This window comes from Cygnus atratus, chromosome 4, assembly GCF_013377495.2.
Source record: "Cygnus atratus isolate AKBS03 ecotype Queensland, Australia chromosome 4, CAtr_DNAZoo_HiC_assembly, whole genome shotgun sequence".
In the NCBI taxonomy this organism is placed as follows: domain Eukaryota; kingdom Metazoa; phylum Chordata; class Aves; order Anseriformes; family Anatidae; genus Cygnus; species Cygnus atratus.
In genome coordinates, this window is record NC_066365.1 from 32,643,872 (window position 1) to 32,662,377 (window position 18,506).

At 39.9% G+C, this 18,506-nt stretch overlaps 1 protein-coding gene across 2 annotated transcripts in view; it reads left to right on the forward strand.

The window, feature by feature from the left end:
* Window positions 1–18,506, forward strand: part of FBXW7 (F-box and WD repeat domain containing 7) — a 150,734-nt gene that overhangs the window by 36,299 nt on the left and 95,929 nt on the right. For both annotated transcript variants that reach the window (XM_035552926.1, XM_035552945.1), the window contains exon 3: window positions 16,334–16,891. In XM_035552926.1, the coding sequence (XP_035408819.1) occupies window positions 16,334–16,891 (558 nt within the window). The remainder of the gene's footprint in view (window positions 1–16,333; window positions 16,892–18,506) is intronic.

The following is an 18,506-nucleotide window of genomic DNA, read 5'->3' on the forward strand; positions in this document are numbered from 1 at the left end:
GCAGAGCACTTGCTTACTGGTAGCTGCTAGTTGTTACCTACTGTCAAGTGTTCTTCTGTACATGTGCATGCTCCGTTTGCAGTTTTCTCTCTTATTTCAGTGAACTAGGATTTCCTTGCGATGCTTGTTTTTGTCCTATTATCTCTGGCTATAAGAAGTTCAGCTAATATTTCAGGTCCCACTGGAACTGACTGCACACAACTAAAAATAAATAAACAAACTAAAATGTTCTTTCCACAATATCTGTTGAAATACTGCTCTCAGTCTTTTGGGGTTGATATGTTATATTTTAAAGAAGTCCTGCTAGAAAATCTGCTGAAGCTTTCTCTCACTCTTCAAAGATACGTCACCAAGCTCTCTTGCATAACTAGGAGAATTTCTGTGTGAGCTCATAAAAATCTCATGCTTTCTCGAGGTCGGTAATGTGATTTCTACTAAGTGAACCATTTCTTGTTGATGGATGGTACCTGCATCAGAGCTGCTCAATAGTTCTGTGTTAGGGTATAAGTGATGGAGCACCAATCATCTTATCGCTGTTGCTTCACCAGCAGCTGAAAGACCTAGGGTCGTCCAGCTTGCCGTCCTGCTACTGGGAGTTGAACCTTTTCCAGATTTTATGGCTCTTGAGAAAGTTTTCTGAATGCACTTAGCCTTCTAAATTTATCATCTGGAGCTGAATAGACTTTGGATCAGATTTTTTTTTGTCTCCTGTCCACTTGTAACAAGTCCTTTAAAACAGCTCCAAATGTGTGCACTTAAGATTTCTTCCTGGCGAGCCCCAGAGCTGAGTGTGGCAGGTGCTGCTGTGTCTGGGAGATCCCACCTCCCAGGCAGATGTGCCACAGGATTTTTTTTTTTTCTCCCACGCAGAATCAAAGCCCAAAGAATATGAGACAGTATTTGGGCAATCTGTAAAAAGCAGCCAAAGCTGTTTCAGATCAATGTCTGCTCTTGAAGATGGGTTATCTTGGAAACATGTGAACATCTCACTAGTCTGAGCAGTAAGTGCAGATCTGCGGACCCCGTTGGTGCTGTTACCCCACGTTCATTGCATACCTTTGAGAACAGCTATGAACAATATGGGAGTAGATTTTGATAAAATCTTCTCTAGGAAATAACAGCATTTCTCAAAGCCTATATATATATTTTTTTTCTTGGATTTATATTGGAGAAAATAAAATCTTGTTTGCTAGATATTTCCCAAGTGTCAAGGTGATAGGAATGGAAATGTAAATGCCTTAGTTCAACTGCATTTTTTCTATCATGATGGAATTTATATCTAATCATCGCTACTGTCGAGCAAATAGATGACTCCGATGTCCTGGTGAGCAAAAAGTGATTTTTAAACTTTGGACAGAATGGTACCATCTGTTAATCACCCTGCCTGCATCTGAGAATATGGAAGTCCAGATATAGATTATGAGAAATATTAAGATAGAAACAGACTTGAAGGCCCTGTGGATGAATTGGGCTTCACATGGTCAGGATGGTTCGTACTGTGTTCTGTTTTTCTTTGTTTAGGAGTGGGCCTTTTGAGAAGTTGAGCTGTATAGTGAGAGAATGCCTTACAGTTACTAAAACCCCTTTTAGGCTGGTGGATTACTGTAAGGCCCAATCTACAGGCTTCCAGCTGTGCCCATCATAGGACATAACCTAATCAGCCAGGTTTTCCAGTAAGGACGACAAAAGCAGAAACCCTGTTTGTGGTGGTGCTGTAGCTGCTGCCACCCGAAGTATTATTCAGAACACATTCCAACTTGGCATTAAAACAGCAGAAACAGTCGTAGTGAAATACAGCTGCTAACAGCTGGAGTGTTCCACACATCTTTTTTACGTGGTAGTGATAAACACACATTCTGAGTTAATTTGAAAATGGCCTTAATTTTTTTTTAGGTTATTTTGCCAGTCTTTTCTTTGAACAACTTTTCTCTGTTAGAAAATGACCAGCCAACTCAGAAGCGTGCCCTGTCTGTTCCGTGCATCGCAGAGCTCTGTTCTCCTGTGCTGTCAGTGTTAGGCTCTTTGGGTTTCCCTTCCTGTCATTTTGGGGCTGTGTGTGGCACGTACGAGAGACTCTTGTCTCACAGACTGTACCATATCATCTGCTTTGCATTTCCACCTGTTACCAGCTGTCTGACAAATCTTTCCCTTTGAACATCAAGACGCCTTTCACGAGGGCCAAAGTAACTTCATCTACGTGCTCTGGAATTGTGCTGATTTCCAAGAACTGCGCAGCAGCTCCGTGACAGAGCAGCTGTCCTTTGCCACACCGTACACCTGACGCAGCAGCAAGGACGGACACCGGGTCTGTATGGAAGCAGTGCGGTCTGTGTCTGATCAATACAGCTGCTGCTGTTTGGCTCTGCTGTCCTGGAAGGTCAGCGATGACTCTTCATCTGCACGCATCATGCACTGACAGCACCCTTGAAAAGTCAGGAAGGTGGACCGGCCTGCACTAGAGGTGGGTCAAGACAGTGACATTGGTGCCTTTCCTGCTTGCAGCTGCCGTTGTGGTGGGTTCACAGTTGCAAAGAAATTGTCCCAGCTCTGCGTGAGAAGCAGGTGCAGCTCTGGCAGACTGGTGGTTTGGTGAGACAGCAGTCTGTATGGGATGCACACGTGCTTACAGCAAAACTTTAACTGGCCGATTTGAAGGCATTCATTTGGAATTGGTAACTGTTGTTTTGTGTGCCATCAGGCAAGTGGCATACATGGGTTTAAAGAGTAAGACAGGAGTGGAAAAGGCTTCCTTTGAATACCGTCCATCTTAGACTTAAAGCAATCTGTTCGTATTTGGAAAAGGATTCTAATGTGCCTTTTTAGCTCTTTATGCATCTGCTATCAAGCAGGGATTAAATGAGGGACTAGCTTCATTTGAATACATGCACATTGTCAAAAAAGGAGAAAAAATACTCTGAAATATTGGAAAATATTTACCTACCTAGTTGTTGTCTGTAAGAGTGTTTGTCATGTTAACAGCTGGTGGATCAGGCTATAAAACTAAAGTCTTTGGTTGTCTGCATTTGGGAAAGGGTACTTAAGAGGGAAGAAATGAAATACCGTTCAGAGGGGGAACCTGCTTGAAATTGGCTTAATTTGGTTTGGGGACTTGGCAACCTCTCCACCAACTTTATAGTATTTGTGCTTTATCTGCTTTCTGCGTCAGATGGGGATGAGGGTAAGAAGTTTTCCTGCACTATGTAAGAATTTGTTATAGCCAGTTCAAGCTGAACCACATTATGTTGAAATAATCTCTGACAGTGCATCAATTCTTTCTAAAGTGGTCTTAAAGCAAGCGTTTCTCTGCATACAGGAATTGTACAAAGAAACACACCAGTGTATTTAAGGTCAGTAGCACTCCTCTGTCTTCCTGTTGTCATTGCCATGTCGTTCTGCAGTGTGGATGCTGCTGAGTTAACATCAAGTAGTTTTTACTGGCACAGCTTTGTTCATATACCTAATATGAATTAGTTGTGCCAGTGCAACCATATTTATGTGAAGAGGAAAGAGAAAGAAGGTAGAACTAACTTTCAGTTAAAAAAAACTGCATCCCTAACTTCTTCCTGACCCGCACAAAATAACTTTGCCATTTGTTTCTCTGGACTTCCCACGAGAAGTTCAAAAGACAGCAAGCTGCTGGACAAGTGTATTGATTTGGGTCTTTGATATGTGGCTTCTGCCAACCTCAATAGCCAAGTTTAGATCCCTAATACTAGCAATGAAGCACGGCTTGCTTTTATTGCAGAATATAGCATAAAGTTTATGGGCAGGTGTTTGTTCTGCAGTGGTGTAAGATGTTAATCAGCCCCAGGCTGTTACCTGCCCTGGAAGGGTGTACGGTCTGCTGTCCTCAGAATGGGTCACGTTAGTCACTTTTAATCCGGTGCCAGTTTGTTCTGACTGCGGAGCTTGCTGACCTGCCTGACGTGGGGCGGGTTAGGTGGCACTCCTGCAGTTGGCTCTTGGTGGAGCTTCGCCAGCAACATCCTGTGGCAGAGGGGCAGCAGCATCTTTACTGGCGTTAGCCTCAGAGAAGGGTCTCCCTCTACAACCTGTTACTTTCTGCAATTGATTTATGACCCAAATTTCAAATTTTAAGAGCGTTTGTATTTGTACAGGTTTTGCCAGTACATCTTTAGGTTGGTAGTTCAGTTAAATGATTTCTTTGTTCCTTCTTCCTGGGGTCAGTGCTGCCCTGTCTTGGACTCAGCTCTTCTCCCTGCTTGTGTTCACAGCACCTTTCTGTAGCAAGAAAGTGCTGTAGAGCAGGAACACAGAATACCTAGAGTCGATTGCTTCATGGGATTTTAAAGGGCACTTGATTGCCTCCCTGTCCCTAATGTTGAAGGCCATCTAATATTCATTTCCAGGTACCTAGTTTCATCTCTGGTCATGCAGATACCCCAAATTACTTTCCCAGTCACAGAGTTTGGCCGAGCAAACTGAAGTTTCCTTAGGTTGGCAGGCAAATGCCCTGCTGCTGAACATACTGCTTAATCAGTTACTGAAATAAGATTCTCAGAGAGCCATCTTAAGGGCATTAAACCAATAACAGTAATTGCAACCATTTCCATTTCTCCAGTGGAGCCTGCTAAGAGTCTGTCTGGGCAGGGGCCAGATTCTTTTACACAGGTTGGGTTATCATCTTCCTTCGAACCTGGCAGTCGCACATACTGTTTGTCAGCAAGCGCCTTGTTGTTCTGCAAGGTCAGAGCTTCGATCTGCTGCCGGAAAGCTTCCCGGTGACGCAGCGAACATAACACTCAGGAACCAACGTGTGGTAAACGTTGTTCTGGAGAAGTGAGGTTAATGAGAAGACATTTGCTGTTTTTAATACAGTGTGGAGACTGAATTTTTTTTTCCTTGCTTTTAAGTGAGACGCTAAGAAGGGAATTGGTTCTGCTGTGTCCCACTAGTATGTGACCTTGTTGTACTTACGTTTTTCTTCTGCTGAAGATGCTGAAAATGCAAACAAACCAATGTATTAACAGATTTCAGCAAGTCTGGTAAATGCTGCCATTATTCTTCTTTATTTGTATTTCTGGCTTTTATTAAAAGGAAAAAAAAAGGAGGTCAAAAACTTCTTATCAGATGTTGATGCAAAGGCATTTAATGAGTTCATTGACTAGCTCTGGATGAAAGTACATGTTTCTTGAGTTCAGCTTTGAAAACACAGTATTCAGAATGGAGCCAATATTGTCCAGCAGATACTGCACAAAATCTGATTGAATGTACATAGCAGAGCATAAGATATGAAGTCAGACAGTGGACAGATAGATATTCTTCATAAAATATGTATTACTCCTTGTTCTTTTACAGCAATCTCACAGGAATAGAGCTGATCTGTATTTTTCCCCCCAAATGGTAAGATTACACCAGTGTTAGTATCTTGTGTTGCTTGCATGAAGCATATTTTCTACCCCAACCTGATCCCCAGCTACCTTTTCTTATCTCAGAAATTCAGTTTATAGCTCTGCTGAACTAGGCCTAAATAAAAAAAAAAAAAGTCTGTAATGTATTACAGCCTTTTACTCCCAGCTGCATTAGCAGTACTGATAGAATTACTGGAATTTTTCCTAGCAATTAGAACGACATGACAGCTGAATGTTGTAGATAATAGTCCTTCAAACTTTCTTAAAGAATAGGCAACTGAAAACAGGAAATGAAAATAGAAATTTTAGACAGTAGCCTTACCACTATGGATCTTCATATACAAAGTATTGTTAGTGATAGCTTGGCAAGACTTGGGGATTTTTTTCACCTTGTGGAAAAAGAAAAAAAGTAGCATTAGTATTAATAGATAGCTCTTTAATCTCTGGTAAGCTGTTCCTTATTTGTACAACAACCTGGTAGTCTTTTCTAGAAATTCAGTCTGAAAACACCATTTTTTTAAATGAAGCTATATTTCTTAATTAGCAGTGCTTGAGCCCATTTACAGACATTGTACCATGGGACCTTCTATGTCTATTTAGCTGTAAAGCTCTTAATATTTTTGACTGGATGTTCAAGCAGTGGCATTGCAGCTTATGCACCAGAGCTGCTCTGTCCATAATGTCTATCGGATAGATCTCTGATATCTATCTGATAGGTCTCAAAAGAGACTATATTATTTTCAGCTTCTTGAGAACGTTGTGCTATGCCATGAAACTTCTGGACAGCCAAGGAGAAGATTATTCTTGGTGCTTGCTCGATTTACACTTCTCTCAGCTTCAGTCCTGTGGTGTTTTCCTTTTTAACCACTGGAAAGATTTTCAGCACAAAGTGAGTGTGCATGTGTTCATCTGTTTGTGTGTTGTCATTACACACTAGAGCTGTTCATCTCAGTTAGGAAAGTTTAGTACTTGGCATTAATTTCCTCCTTCCTCCCATTTAAACTTCACTAAATTCAGTTTAAATTTAACTAAATGCAATTGCTCTCTGTCCTCAAGGTCTACTTCAGCTGAAGTTCACCTCTTCTGTCCGTCTCTTTTGCTGTGTTCCAGGTTCACCTTTCTGTTCTGTGCATCTGCCTGTTTGTGCTGCACTTCTGCAGCCTTTCAATTAGAGATTCTGTCCAAGAAATCATGCTGCCGTTTTGCCAGAAGCTGACACTGGCCATCTGGTAAAATTGCAATTCACTATCAGTGAAACCCATAATTTGGGGAAATGTACCCAAAATGACTTTTATGATTAGTGGACAGGAAAGAAACGGAGACAGAGAAGTCATTTGGGTACTCTATAAATCACTTTGAGGTTTTTAGACCAAGCATCTTAATGGCAGCACTCTTGCTGCCAAGTGCTGTTTTGCTTTTACCTTCAAATATTTTGCATTAATAATGAGCAGTTCTGCTTGGAAGTTATTTATGTATTGCTCTTATGATACTGTTTTGCAAAGCAGCACCGTGCGAGGTAACAGGCTATGCGAGTGGCTTCGTAAAGCAGCTCGGCATAACGTACCGCTAAGGTCTGTAGGTTTTCCCATTGGAAATGCATCCTTGCCCAGGGGCCACGTCCAGCACTGTTGTGGATGCTGGAGAAAAATTTACAGTAAGGCTGTTTTGGCCGTGCCAGCTACTAGCATGCGTGTTAAGCTTGGTGGTCTTGAGATCTCTCTACGGTGGAACTAGGCACTTTTTAATCAGCAGTTGGGTAACCTGTGGCACTGTCGGAGCGGAGAGGAGGTGACAACAGCAGCTCTTGCTCATGTGTGCTCCCAGGCAGGGGCAGCCAGCTAACTGTGCTTGGGCAGCTGGGCTCGTGCTACGCGTTCTGCAGCTTTTAAATGTGCCTGCTGAGCTAAGAGGGAGTATTTCTCTAATTTAAGACTTAGCCGTGATGAATTTACTATCTTCCTAGTAAGCTATTAGAGTGAGTAATTATTCTCATAGTTAATTCCATTTGGATTTTTCTAATTTCAACATTCAGTGGTTGGACCTTGCTTCTTGTCTATTAGATAAAATCCCTGTTCAGCTAGATACTTAGGAACAAAGTAGTCATTTCTGCATGATAATCACATTGCCTGCTTGCTTAAAAATAGTGTGGTACTGATGGGTTGATCTGGGTTCAGTTTTTTCTGTTGGAACATAGAGCTTAACTGGTGCATTTTCTCAGGAGAGTTTTCCATGGTATGTAATGCTCCAGCATGGCTTAACTGGAGTTACTACTAGAAAGCAAGACTAGGAGTGTGATCCTCCTCTCTCCTATGGCTCCTTTCCTATGGATAAAAGGCCTTGAGCTGCATAAAAGCATCCTAAATGGTGTTCTTCCAGGCAGCTGGGAAGGTCTGCGTATGCAGTGCTATTGATGGAGCTGTAAGACTGACCTCAAGGACTTTAGATACAGGCAATACAGGTGTACGGGTCTGAGGGTGATCTGTGGAGATCAGGGGCCAGCTTGGAAAGCTATCTTAACTACCACAGATCCCAAAACTCTTTAGCTTAGTTTAGGGAAGGGGCAGGAGGAGTAAAACCAACCTTCCAATTTCCCAAACCGATGACATTTTAAGAACTGTGTAGTGTCCTGCTGCACTGCAAGAGTTGTCACCCTTGTTGTATGATGACTGGGGTTGGTTTTTTTTTTTTTTAGAGAGAAAATCTTTATTACATGTGTATTTAGCATGAAGTAAGAGTTGGGACAATCCCGTTTCTACATTTCTAGGCTTTGCTAAGTAGGCACGCAACAACATCTTTAAATCGCAAGACTGTAATTATCTGCCTGCTCTATTTATCTAATCTGAGAATTTTTCAGCCCATGTGCTTCTCTAGTAATGTAACTAAAGATATTTTGATTATGTTGCTGTTAAGTATGATCTACTGCTTGTTTTTGGCAATAAACTTCTCTTTATTAGTATGCACAGAGGGCATACTTTAAATGAGACTGAAATATCAAGAAAGAAACTTGCTATTCTAAACTGAACAAACGAGCATGCTAGTTCTGTATTGCTAGTAGTAGCAATACTGCAGGCTTCATGTAGTAATCTGTTTTGTCAAACAATAGTATTATTTTTTTAAACTGTATGCATTAATTATGCAAGGTAAGCTTTCATTTAGAGAGGTAAAATTAATATAGGAATCCAAGTCATGGTAAAACTGTCAAAGCACAAGGATAAGAATGTAATGGAAAATTGTGCTTTACCTTTCTAGCTCAGAGATCCTTTCAGTGAGAAAAAGGACACTGATTAACATTACAGATTAAGTGGCAGCATGGAGGACTGTATGGAGGACTTGCCTTTCTTACGTTGTTTTCAATAGCTGCTGGAAATCTTGGCACCCTTTAAACTCCTCCAAGCTTTTTGCTGCTTTTCATTTTCTGAGGAAAAGGGAAGAAGCCTGTCATTAGTCACACGTGATAGTTAACTTGTCACGTTTTACAGATTATTCCTTTTTGCTTCAAAGAGTAGTTGTTGAAAAGATACACCAGCCATCTCCTGTATAACAGTTATTATTGATGTAACTACTAAAAATAACATGATTATTTATATGAACACAGTAAGATCAGTCATAATACTGATTTTCTGTTGCGGATTGTTGCCTCCCATGATGATCTTTCAAGGATTTTAAATTATTTTATTCCCCATTTATATCCATTCACTCTTGAAAACATCAGAAAACAAAATTAAAAAGGAGGAGTAACTTTGTTGATCTTAGTTTTCTGTGAGCTGAGAGGTAAGAGCAATATTCTTGGTGTATAGACATGAGCTCTCTATTTCTTCAATAACTCTGTGTTGATAATTGTCAGTTGTGATATGGCTTTTGGGGAAAAGGACTTAAGATTTTAATTTTATATTGTTTTCCTATTACTAGATGATGGAGTCTTTCAGCAGTGTCCTCAGTGGATTGCTTTACCATTTTCCTCTAATTACCACCCTATCCTTACCCCCACGGTATTTTGCAGTAATTCTCATTTCCTTAAGTATCAAGTTCTAAGGTAAAAACATACCCTGGATAAAATACTACTCAGTAATTTGCTATGGTATTTTTCTCCTCCTTTTTGAAACGAGGAAAATGCATATATTTTTAACATCTCAAATACAAGAACTAAGGCCATGAATTTCTTGCAGAGAAGTGTTTATAGAAAAGTTCAGTGGTTTCCTCTCTTTCTATTTTGTGTTGACTGCTTTAATTTTGTTAGTGGGTCTCTAATAGTACATTTTATATCATGATTCTGTTGTTAAAAACTTCTGCAACTTGAACTCAGGTGAGTTAGAAGAAGATGAGCAAGAAGTCTTTCTGGGCTAGGTCTCTTCTGTGTAATGTTTTAGCCAGAGCATTTTTCCTGTTTTTGAAGAGAGAAGAAATGGGGTTCTGGTTCATGGAGTTAAGATCTAGCATTCCTCTTGATGTTGTGAAGACAGAGAAATTGCAGAACATATTTTAGCTATAAGTAATCCAAATTCTGTGTGTGTGTGTGTGTGCATGAACCTTGCGGGTGATTGTGTTGCTAATGAATCTGTGTGCCCTGCCTGTACAGAGCAAGCAAGAGCATTGTGCCTTTTGCAGCTTTTCGGACTCTGCCTGCAGTCACTGTCTGAAGAGTTAAGGGAATCTGTCTTGAAGAGCCTGGGCTTTTACTGTAATGGCTTAAAAGAGTTTTATTCACCCACTTAAACATGCAATATGAAGTTATTTGTTTCTGAATAGAGAATGGACATTAAAAGTTAATGTTCTGTGCTGATGTTCAAAGTGTACAAATGAAGATCATGTGGAAATACTACGGAAAAAAATAATGTAAAGGGAAGAAAGGATAGATCCATAAAAGGAAAATTTATTCTCCTATGCTAACAGGACCAAGACCTATTGAGCAGAAAATGTTCCCTTCGATTCAGCAGTTGAATTCTAAGGAGGATTTGGACATCTTCAGTTTGAAACATTTGTATGAGTATAACTGGAGGTCAGAAGAATGCAATGAGTGCTGGACCCTTGATTTGTTCGTATAAAATACCTTAATCTTTATAAAGTAAATAGATATCATACTTAGCTTTATCATTATCTAAAGAAAAAGTATGTTGACTGCTTGGAGCTCAAGCTGTTTCTTCTAAACTTTTGCCCATGAAAGGTCCTAATTCATCTTCCACCTCTGATATTTTATTTTCATGCCACTCAGCTGAAGCACTGCTAAATTCCCATAGTAATTTCCCATAGTAATTTCTCATGTTTCCCAAACTCTTTCTTCTGTAATCTTATTGTCTGGTGGGTTTTGTATGCTATTTAATGTTTTATCTTGTATTTCATACCTTACCTGTGTTTACTAAGAGGAATTATGATTACATGATAGATCTTCCATATCCCCATTGTCTTTCCAACCCAGAGCTAAATTTTCTTTCAATTGCTTTCCTGTGTTTGTCCCTGTAATTGATAGCAAGGGATGTTGCTCTCTTGTGCTCTTTAATACCCACATATCATCAGCTATTGTGTCTCATCTAAACTTGTTTTGCAGGGAACTGATCAGAACAGGGCAAAGTATGGGACTGAAAATTAGCACTGCAGGCTAAAGGGGTTTGGGACATGGAGGCAGAGGGTTAGAGAGGGGGCTGTCCTAAGAGGCAGTCCTAGGAGGTGGTAAATTTGGATGATGAAGCAGGGAGAAAATGGGTGAGGTCTGGTGAAATAAGATTGTTGGGCTAAGAGAAGCAGGTGAACAGAAGGGAGAGACATCTTACAGTAGACCCCATGTTGTGGGGAAACTGGAATTGTCTTTGTTCAAAAAGACTTAAGTCTTTTTGGCTAGGGCACAGAGACTGGATGAAAAGCCTGAGAAGGCAGATAAAAAGTTGGGACCAGATTATATTAAGGAGGAGAGGTAATTCAAACTGGCCACCCAAGAAGATTAGAGGCAGCTGGACTTAATTAAATTTGCACGGGGAAACCTTAACTGTTTGTTTTCTTTTTTTTTTTTTTTTTTTTAATTTACTGGATGCTCAGTGTAGTTTTTCACATGCTGTCAGGTTTATGTTTGACATAAGTCATTAAAGGAGCACTGTAATTTTCATGTTGGTTACTCTGACCATTTTGCACTAAAACAACATGAATCGCTGGTAAAGGATCTTAAAGAGATTGCATAAGGGAGCAGGATGATTTCGTATCCAACAGAGGCTGCGTGTGCTGCTCTACTCTATCTTGTCTGCTGATCAGTCTTGAGTAAAGAAAAAAAAATAGTGGTAGCACAGAGATGCTGGGCAGGGCAATGGTAGAGCAGGAGCAGAGAAACTTTTTAGCAGCTGATTTGTGTGGAGGTTGGGGCTGTGAATTGGCTGGATGAGCAAATTGAGGTGTGTATACCTTTGGAAGAAGTGGCTTTATGCTTGGAAAATGCATGTCTACTTGTCTTGCTGTAGAATGCAATGCACTGAGAATGATGCATTTTGCTTCAAAGCTACTGAAATTTTAAAAAAGTTAGATGTTCGTCTTGCTCAGATGTACATTTTCTGATGGTGGAAGTATAGAAGGTGTGTTAATTTTCCAGTTCTTCATAAGATATTAAGCTCAGAACTTTATGACTGGAGGAGGCCATTGCTATGATCCAGCTTACCACCCGGTGTAATGCAGCAAAATTCATCTCCTATAATTTCTGTTTAAAGCTCAAAAATTTAGTTTAAGGTGTGGCTTTATCTGAATTGTCTTGTCTTCTTTAAGTCCTTGCATGAGGATAATTGTCCAGTACCATAATATACAAAAGTGCTGGTTTCTACCTTAGACTTTGTATAGTTTGTTTCCAGTTACTGCATATTGGCTGTTTTGGTTTGTTACTTGTTTGAAGTCTTTCCCATATGGGAACGTTGGGGCTAGTAATCCAATCATTACATCCAACATGTTCTTTTTACAGCACGTAGGATACTTGTGTGCAGTGCTGCCTATTGTCAGTTATCATGGCCGTACGGTCCAAGTCCTTTTTTTTGGTCTAGGAGGGGGTTTGCAATCTTATTGATGTTTTTTGTTGTTCATTTCTAGCTGCTTCCTGCATTTAATTCTCTTCATAGGCATGTTTTTCAAATGGATTTAACAGGTCAAAGGTGGCTGGCAGGGCTGATGTTTAGTCACCCTTAGGTGCATTGCCCTTAGTATTTTATTCTGGATCAAGAGAATAAAATCTCTTTTTTCAAGTGTAACTCCTGATGGGCCACGCTTGCAGTCTAGCAGGAAAACACAGCTGTCCCAGCATGCCTTTTCAGGTGAAGCTAAGCCAGGAGCTGTTCTCCGGCTTGTCGGGGATGCTCCAGCCCTAGGGACAGAACTGCTATGGGGGTAACAGCCCTCTCCCTGCTCCCCGAGCAGGTCTGGGGTTGCTGGCTCCTTCGCACAGCTCCGTTTGCTAATGCAGACCTTGTGCCAAACTTGGGCAGGCTGCACGTACAGGGGTTTTATTTTCTTTCAGAAGGCAGTGGGATGTTGACAGGAAATTGTGGAAGATCCTTGGCTTGGGCGGGATTTTTCTTTTCTACCGTCTCTTTTTTCATCTCTGAATTACAAGTCAGTATTATTCAGTGTAATATACTTAATTTTTTACAGGGTTATCTATATTAGTATGTTAGGAAGGGTTTAATCCAGTATCTAAGTTTTTTGTTAACCCAATTCCTTGTCTACCAAATTGGTAATCTCAAGAATATTTATTCCGTGAACATCCACTTCTCATAAACCATATTGTAACTGAGATTTGCCAGATGTAACTATTCTCTTTTCACTGACTGCTTTTCTGCATCTCTCACTTGGAAGCTAAGTCTTTATAACCTTTTCAAGTTTTGCCACACAAAACAACACAAAACAGCCTCGCTACCCCCACCCTGCCCTCTCTGCCTCTGACCTCCTTTCCTTTTTTTTCCTGACTTAGAGTTTTTAAGTGATAAAAGGGCCTAATAGAGAGCCAGCAGTACACATGGAGATTTCCAGGCATTCCCACAGTTATGTTTTTATAAGTTTAAAAATGTGTAATGACTCTCGGATCTGCTGGGGGGACTGAGAGGTTTTGGCGGGAAAGCAAGCCGTGGCGCGCTCACCTTCCTCTCCTCACAGAGCGGAGCCTGCTGCGGCTGACAGTCCTGAGGAATTTCCCTGTACTTCCCCGGTGTTGCTTGGCACTTCTTACAGCTGGTTTTGAGCTACTGTTTTTCTGGGTTATTTCTTTAATCTATTTTCTGTGCATGTGAAATGGATAAAGCCAAAGAATTCAGCATGAGCAGCATTTAACGTTGAACGTAGTTGGAGGTGTGTTCTGAGGCTCGGTGTTCACTGTTGGCTCCCTTGCAGGACTTCCGTTTTCCTGAGGGATTCCTTGTATTTCCATACAGTGACCTGCTGAAAGTGTTAGGAAACTTCCCTGGGTGTTGCCTGCCAGACTTGCTGGCCGAGTTCAGTGAGGTTTGCATGTTAACACATATGCAAGCATTGCCGCTGCCCTGTCACGCTTTGGTGGCTGTCTGAATTTCTCACTCCAGCCTGAGGTGGGCAGAAAAAGCAACAGCTTCCTGGTACCGATCTGATAGTATGTTGTACTCGATGCTCCGTGTGGGTCCCTTCCAACTCAGGATATTCAATGATTCTGTGATATAAGTACGGGGCTCAGAGTGCATGTGAAGGAGGCCCAGCGCTAGATGAAAACACGTCTTAGTTCTCTGGTAGTCTTCATCCTGCATAATAATAGTCCCTTGTTGTTCCATACCTACCTTATGGATGGAAATGGTTGCATCTTGTGTATTAGCTGGCAGCAGTTAATTCTGCAAGCACTTGCGTGACAGAAGGCAGCTTTAATGTTTCACATCTCTCAGATAATGTACATCCATCTGTGCTTCAGCGAATGTATCAGCTCTTTGCATATTGATGCTTTCTGATGTAGCACTGCTTGTAATTAAATTTTGATAATGCATTTTATAGGTTTCTGGAAAAAACTAGTTGAGTTTGTTCATTTAGATACAGGGTGAAATGGAAGTTGTGTTTGACTAAAGCTACCCTTGTGAACCAATGGTCACTGCAAAAATGGAAGAATAACTGAAAATCCATAATAAAACTAGCATATTATCTTTTTGATTGGCTGGAATTTCATTTAGGCCTGTTATTAACAGTAACATTAGAGTTATTGTTGTCACTTAAGCAGTTAGCAGAATCTGATACATTTTATTATTATTATTGTCATCTGATATGTTATTTTAATGCTGACCTTTCATGTTAGTTGCTTATAGGTGAAATTGAAAGTATGTTTGAAATATTAGAAACAGGTGTAGCATTTACAGCTTTAGCAAGTATGTCCTAAACAGGTAGTTGCATATACTTAAAATAAAGCTGGTGATACTGAAGAATGTTTAAAACTCTTAAGCTTCATTTGTGACTAGAGAATTGTGGTGGAAGTTAAAACTGTTAGACAGGGAAGGTATAGATTTCTTATACAGACCTTTTAAGTATTAATTTTTTAAGTGACTAAGTGCTTCAAAAAATCCAAATCTTCTCACTTTTTCTGAGAAAGTAAGATGTACTGTTGTGATGTTCATAATGACTAAACTATGTAGCAAGCCTGATAAATAACTTGTGCTAGCGTCAGGTTGTATTCACAACCACATTTGAATTGCATGATGAAATGGAGTTAAGCATCACTCAAATACGCTGAGAAAAAAGTTAAGTGAAAATATATCTCTTAGAGTGCTCTCTGAATGGCATCTTTCTCAAGTACTACTTAGTACGTATAGAAAATTAAACATGTTTATTTCTGATGCCCATTGCACTGAAGGTTGGAGTTGTTAGCTTCTGGTTCGGGTCACGTGCAACCCAGTGCCCTGCTGGGTTTTTCCCCTGGTAAAAGCAGAAGAAGTCAGCACAGTCTCTGCTGTTTCCGTCATGTCCTTGCCTTGACATGTATAGCTTAATTGTCTTTTATTGTTAGCCTCTAGTTCATGGATTGGAACTAATTGCTAGTGGACACTTGCTTGGAATGCATTTCAGCTTTTCAGTTCATGAGGATTTATTTGGGGGCGATTGTCATCTGCTTAGATATGTGGAAACTTGAGAACCATGTCTTTGGGATTTAAGTATTGTTTCCCTGCAGGAGAGGGAGACCAAGTGTGTAGAATGCCATCTATGAGTTCCTCTCAAAGCAAGACTTTAAAACCATCTGTAAATGTGTTTCTGTGGCTTTTACATTACAACACAATGAAATGACTTGAGCTATGGTTTCTGGGACCTTCCTGTCCCCTCAGCAATAAATTTAGTATTTTTAAAAATACCATACAGCAAAGATGGCGTTTATCTGTTCAGACCTCTGTCATCCAAGGCTCTAGAGTTTTCTGGTCTGATTTTAAAAACAAACAAAACAAACGAACAAGCTGACAGGTGGTAGACTTTCTGAAGATCTGGAGTTGTTCTTTTGTGGATGTGTGGGTGGGAGAAGAGTGGGTTGAAGAATGTCTTCCTCTACTGAAGGACTTGTGGAAACAAAGTCCTTTACTGCTCCTACTGTGAGATGGGGCACTTGTGCTCCTTTCCAACGCTGTCGTTGTGCTTTCTGGATCCCTTGTATGGCTTAACATGCTGAGTGAGAGCTGTGTGTACACCTGAGCACAGGGCGCTACGCATAGCTAAGAAGCCGGTTGTTTTCTCTTGGCACGTATATTCACATGCAAGTAGTTCTGAAAAACTTAGGAATTTTGCAGAATCTAGTGTTTACAGAGATCATGCTCAGACTATATGATAGTAGAAATGACTCTCTTGATAAAAAGTTGACACTGTACTGAAAAAATTCAATCTGAAGTTGAAACTGCTCCTTGTTGCTTGGAATTTCAAGTTGTTGGGGGTAATACAATGTAGTCATATTTTTTATGCCTTATGTAATCAAAAATATAGCTTGTAATTTTCCACTTTTTTTTTGGTCTCCTTAGAATGTGAAAGCATTTGCATCTTCAGATAGCCTAGCCAAGGTCCAAGAAGTAGCAAGCTGGCTTTTGGAAATGAATCAGGAACTGCTCTCTGTGGGCAGCAAGAGGCGACGAACTGGTGGATCTCTTCGAGGTAATGCTTCCTCAAGCCAAGTAGATGAGGAGCAGATGAATCGGGTTGTAGAAGAGGAGGAGCAGCAGCAAAGACGACAACAAGAGGAGCAGCATATTGGGAGGAATGGGGAGATAGGAGGAGAAGAACCTGGATTTGATGACAGACATGAATCCCAGCAGGAACAGTTAGAAGAAAATAACAATAGACTTATTACAGTGGATGAAGAATCCACTTGTAACCAAGAGGAAGATGATGATGAACATGCTGGTGATCAAGAGGAGGAGGTGGAAGAGGAGGAGGAAATGGACCAGGAGAGTGATGATTTTGATCAGTCTGATGACAGCAGTAGAGAAGATGAGCATGCTAACAGTAACAGTGTCACAAATTCCAATAGCCTCATGGACTTGCCCATTCACCAGTCATCACCATTCTACACAAAGACAAAGGTGAGAAACTGATTTTTTTTTTTTTGTATTCTTAATCTTGGTTAACTCTGGATTTTGGAAAATATCTATATATAAACTGAAAATGAAGTTTTAAACTGAGGCAAAGACTTTGTTTCCTAAAGAACTTAGTTTGTGGACTACATAAATTCTGAAACTGTATTGTTCTGTTAATAATCAAAAAATCTGCAGGCATTTGACATGAATAAGTACTCCTTTTAAGGGACTAGAGCTCTCGAAGACTATTTTAAAAAGAACAGGGTTGTTTAAAAAAATATTTCATATGCTGACTCATACCCTTAATAAGACTCTCCGGGGGTTTTTTATGATGTTTTCTTTTTCAAAGCAGGCAAGAAAAAAGGTAAGCAATTGTGTGTATATGGTGGTCTGTGAGATCTAGTTCAAAGTGTTTGTCATGAAAAGTTACTGTGAAATATTACAGAAACTTAAAGTTCTTCCTTCTAGACAGGTCACAGTGATTTCACTGACAACATATGGATTTAAAAGAAAGTAATAGCGAATCATTCGTTTACAGTCATTGCATAATGCTGTATGATATTCTACTTGAAAGGAGCTTGTAAATTGTGTTTAATGATTGAGAATTTCCAGTTTGCAACAACAATTTGAAAATAAATAGTACCATTTTTATTGTTACAAGTATCACCCAACATTTTAGATCTATTGTTCATTAGGAGTTCACCATGTTTTCCAAATACCTCAAGAAGAAGGAATTATCTTAACTTTTAGCAGCAGCAAAATCTGAAAGAATAATGATAGCGGTGATACTGCCTAATGAAAGGGAGGAGCAGGGAAGTGGCTTTGTGGAAGAGCATTGTTCTTAAACCTGTGTGCCAATTTTGTAATCATCATAAATTGGTAATAAAACACTTTGTTTCCTTCAACCTTTCAAAAATAAAACAGAAAACCCTCAAATTCTTACAACATACTTGTTTTTCTGAAAACTGATGTAAAACAAAAACACAGAATCAATTAACAGGGCTCCCTATTTGTATGACTATGAATAAAAATGTGTTGATAATCAGTCTTGAAGACACACCAGAACAGGTAAATAGGATGAATATTTGCTTCTTGAAGCTGCAGCAATACGTTTTTGGTATTGCTGATTAGTTTGTTGAGAAAAGTCATAATGTTTTCATGTGTTTTTTTAGGAAATGATACAACTTTATAATTCTACTGTTCAAGCTTCTGAAGTATACGCTTTCTAACTTGGAATGAAATGCTGTGATGCGGTCAAATTTCATGTCATTCAGTTAGCTTTCTACATGCTGTTTTTAATCTGATGATTTGGTTTTCCAAAGTTCAGTGTTACTTGTTGATGATTGTATAACAACTTGCATCCATCCAGTTTGGACGTGATACTTAATGTAAGATATGTTTACGCTCAGAAATACATGTAAAGTCTCTGACTCAAAAGCTTATTTTTCTTTGTAACTAACCATACTCAAAATATGTATGAACTGAGCAGAACATGATCAGTTCTGAAGCTTTTTTGTATCATCTCTAATAATGAATGCAATTTTCAAAAATATTTTAAAGCACGTTCAATATAAATCAATATTTCAAGGAAGTTTTGCCTAAAGGAGCTTGTCTCAGAGAT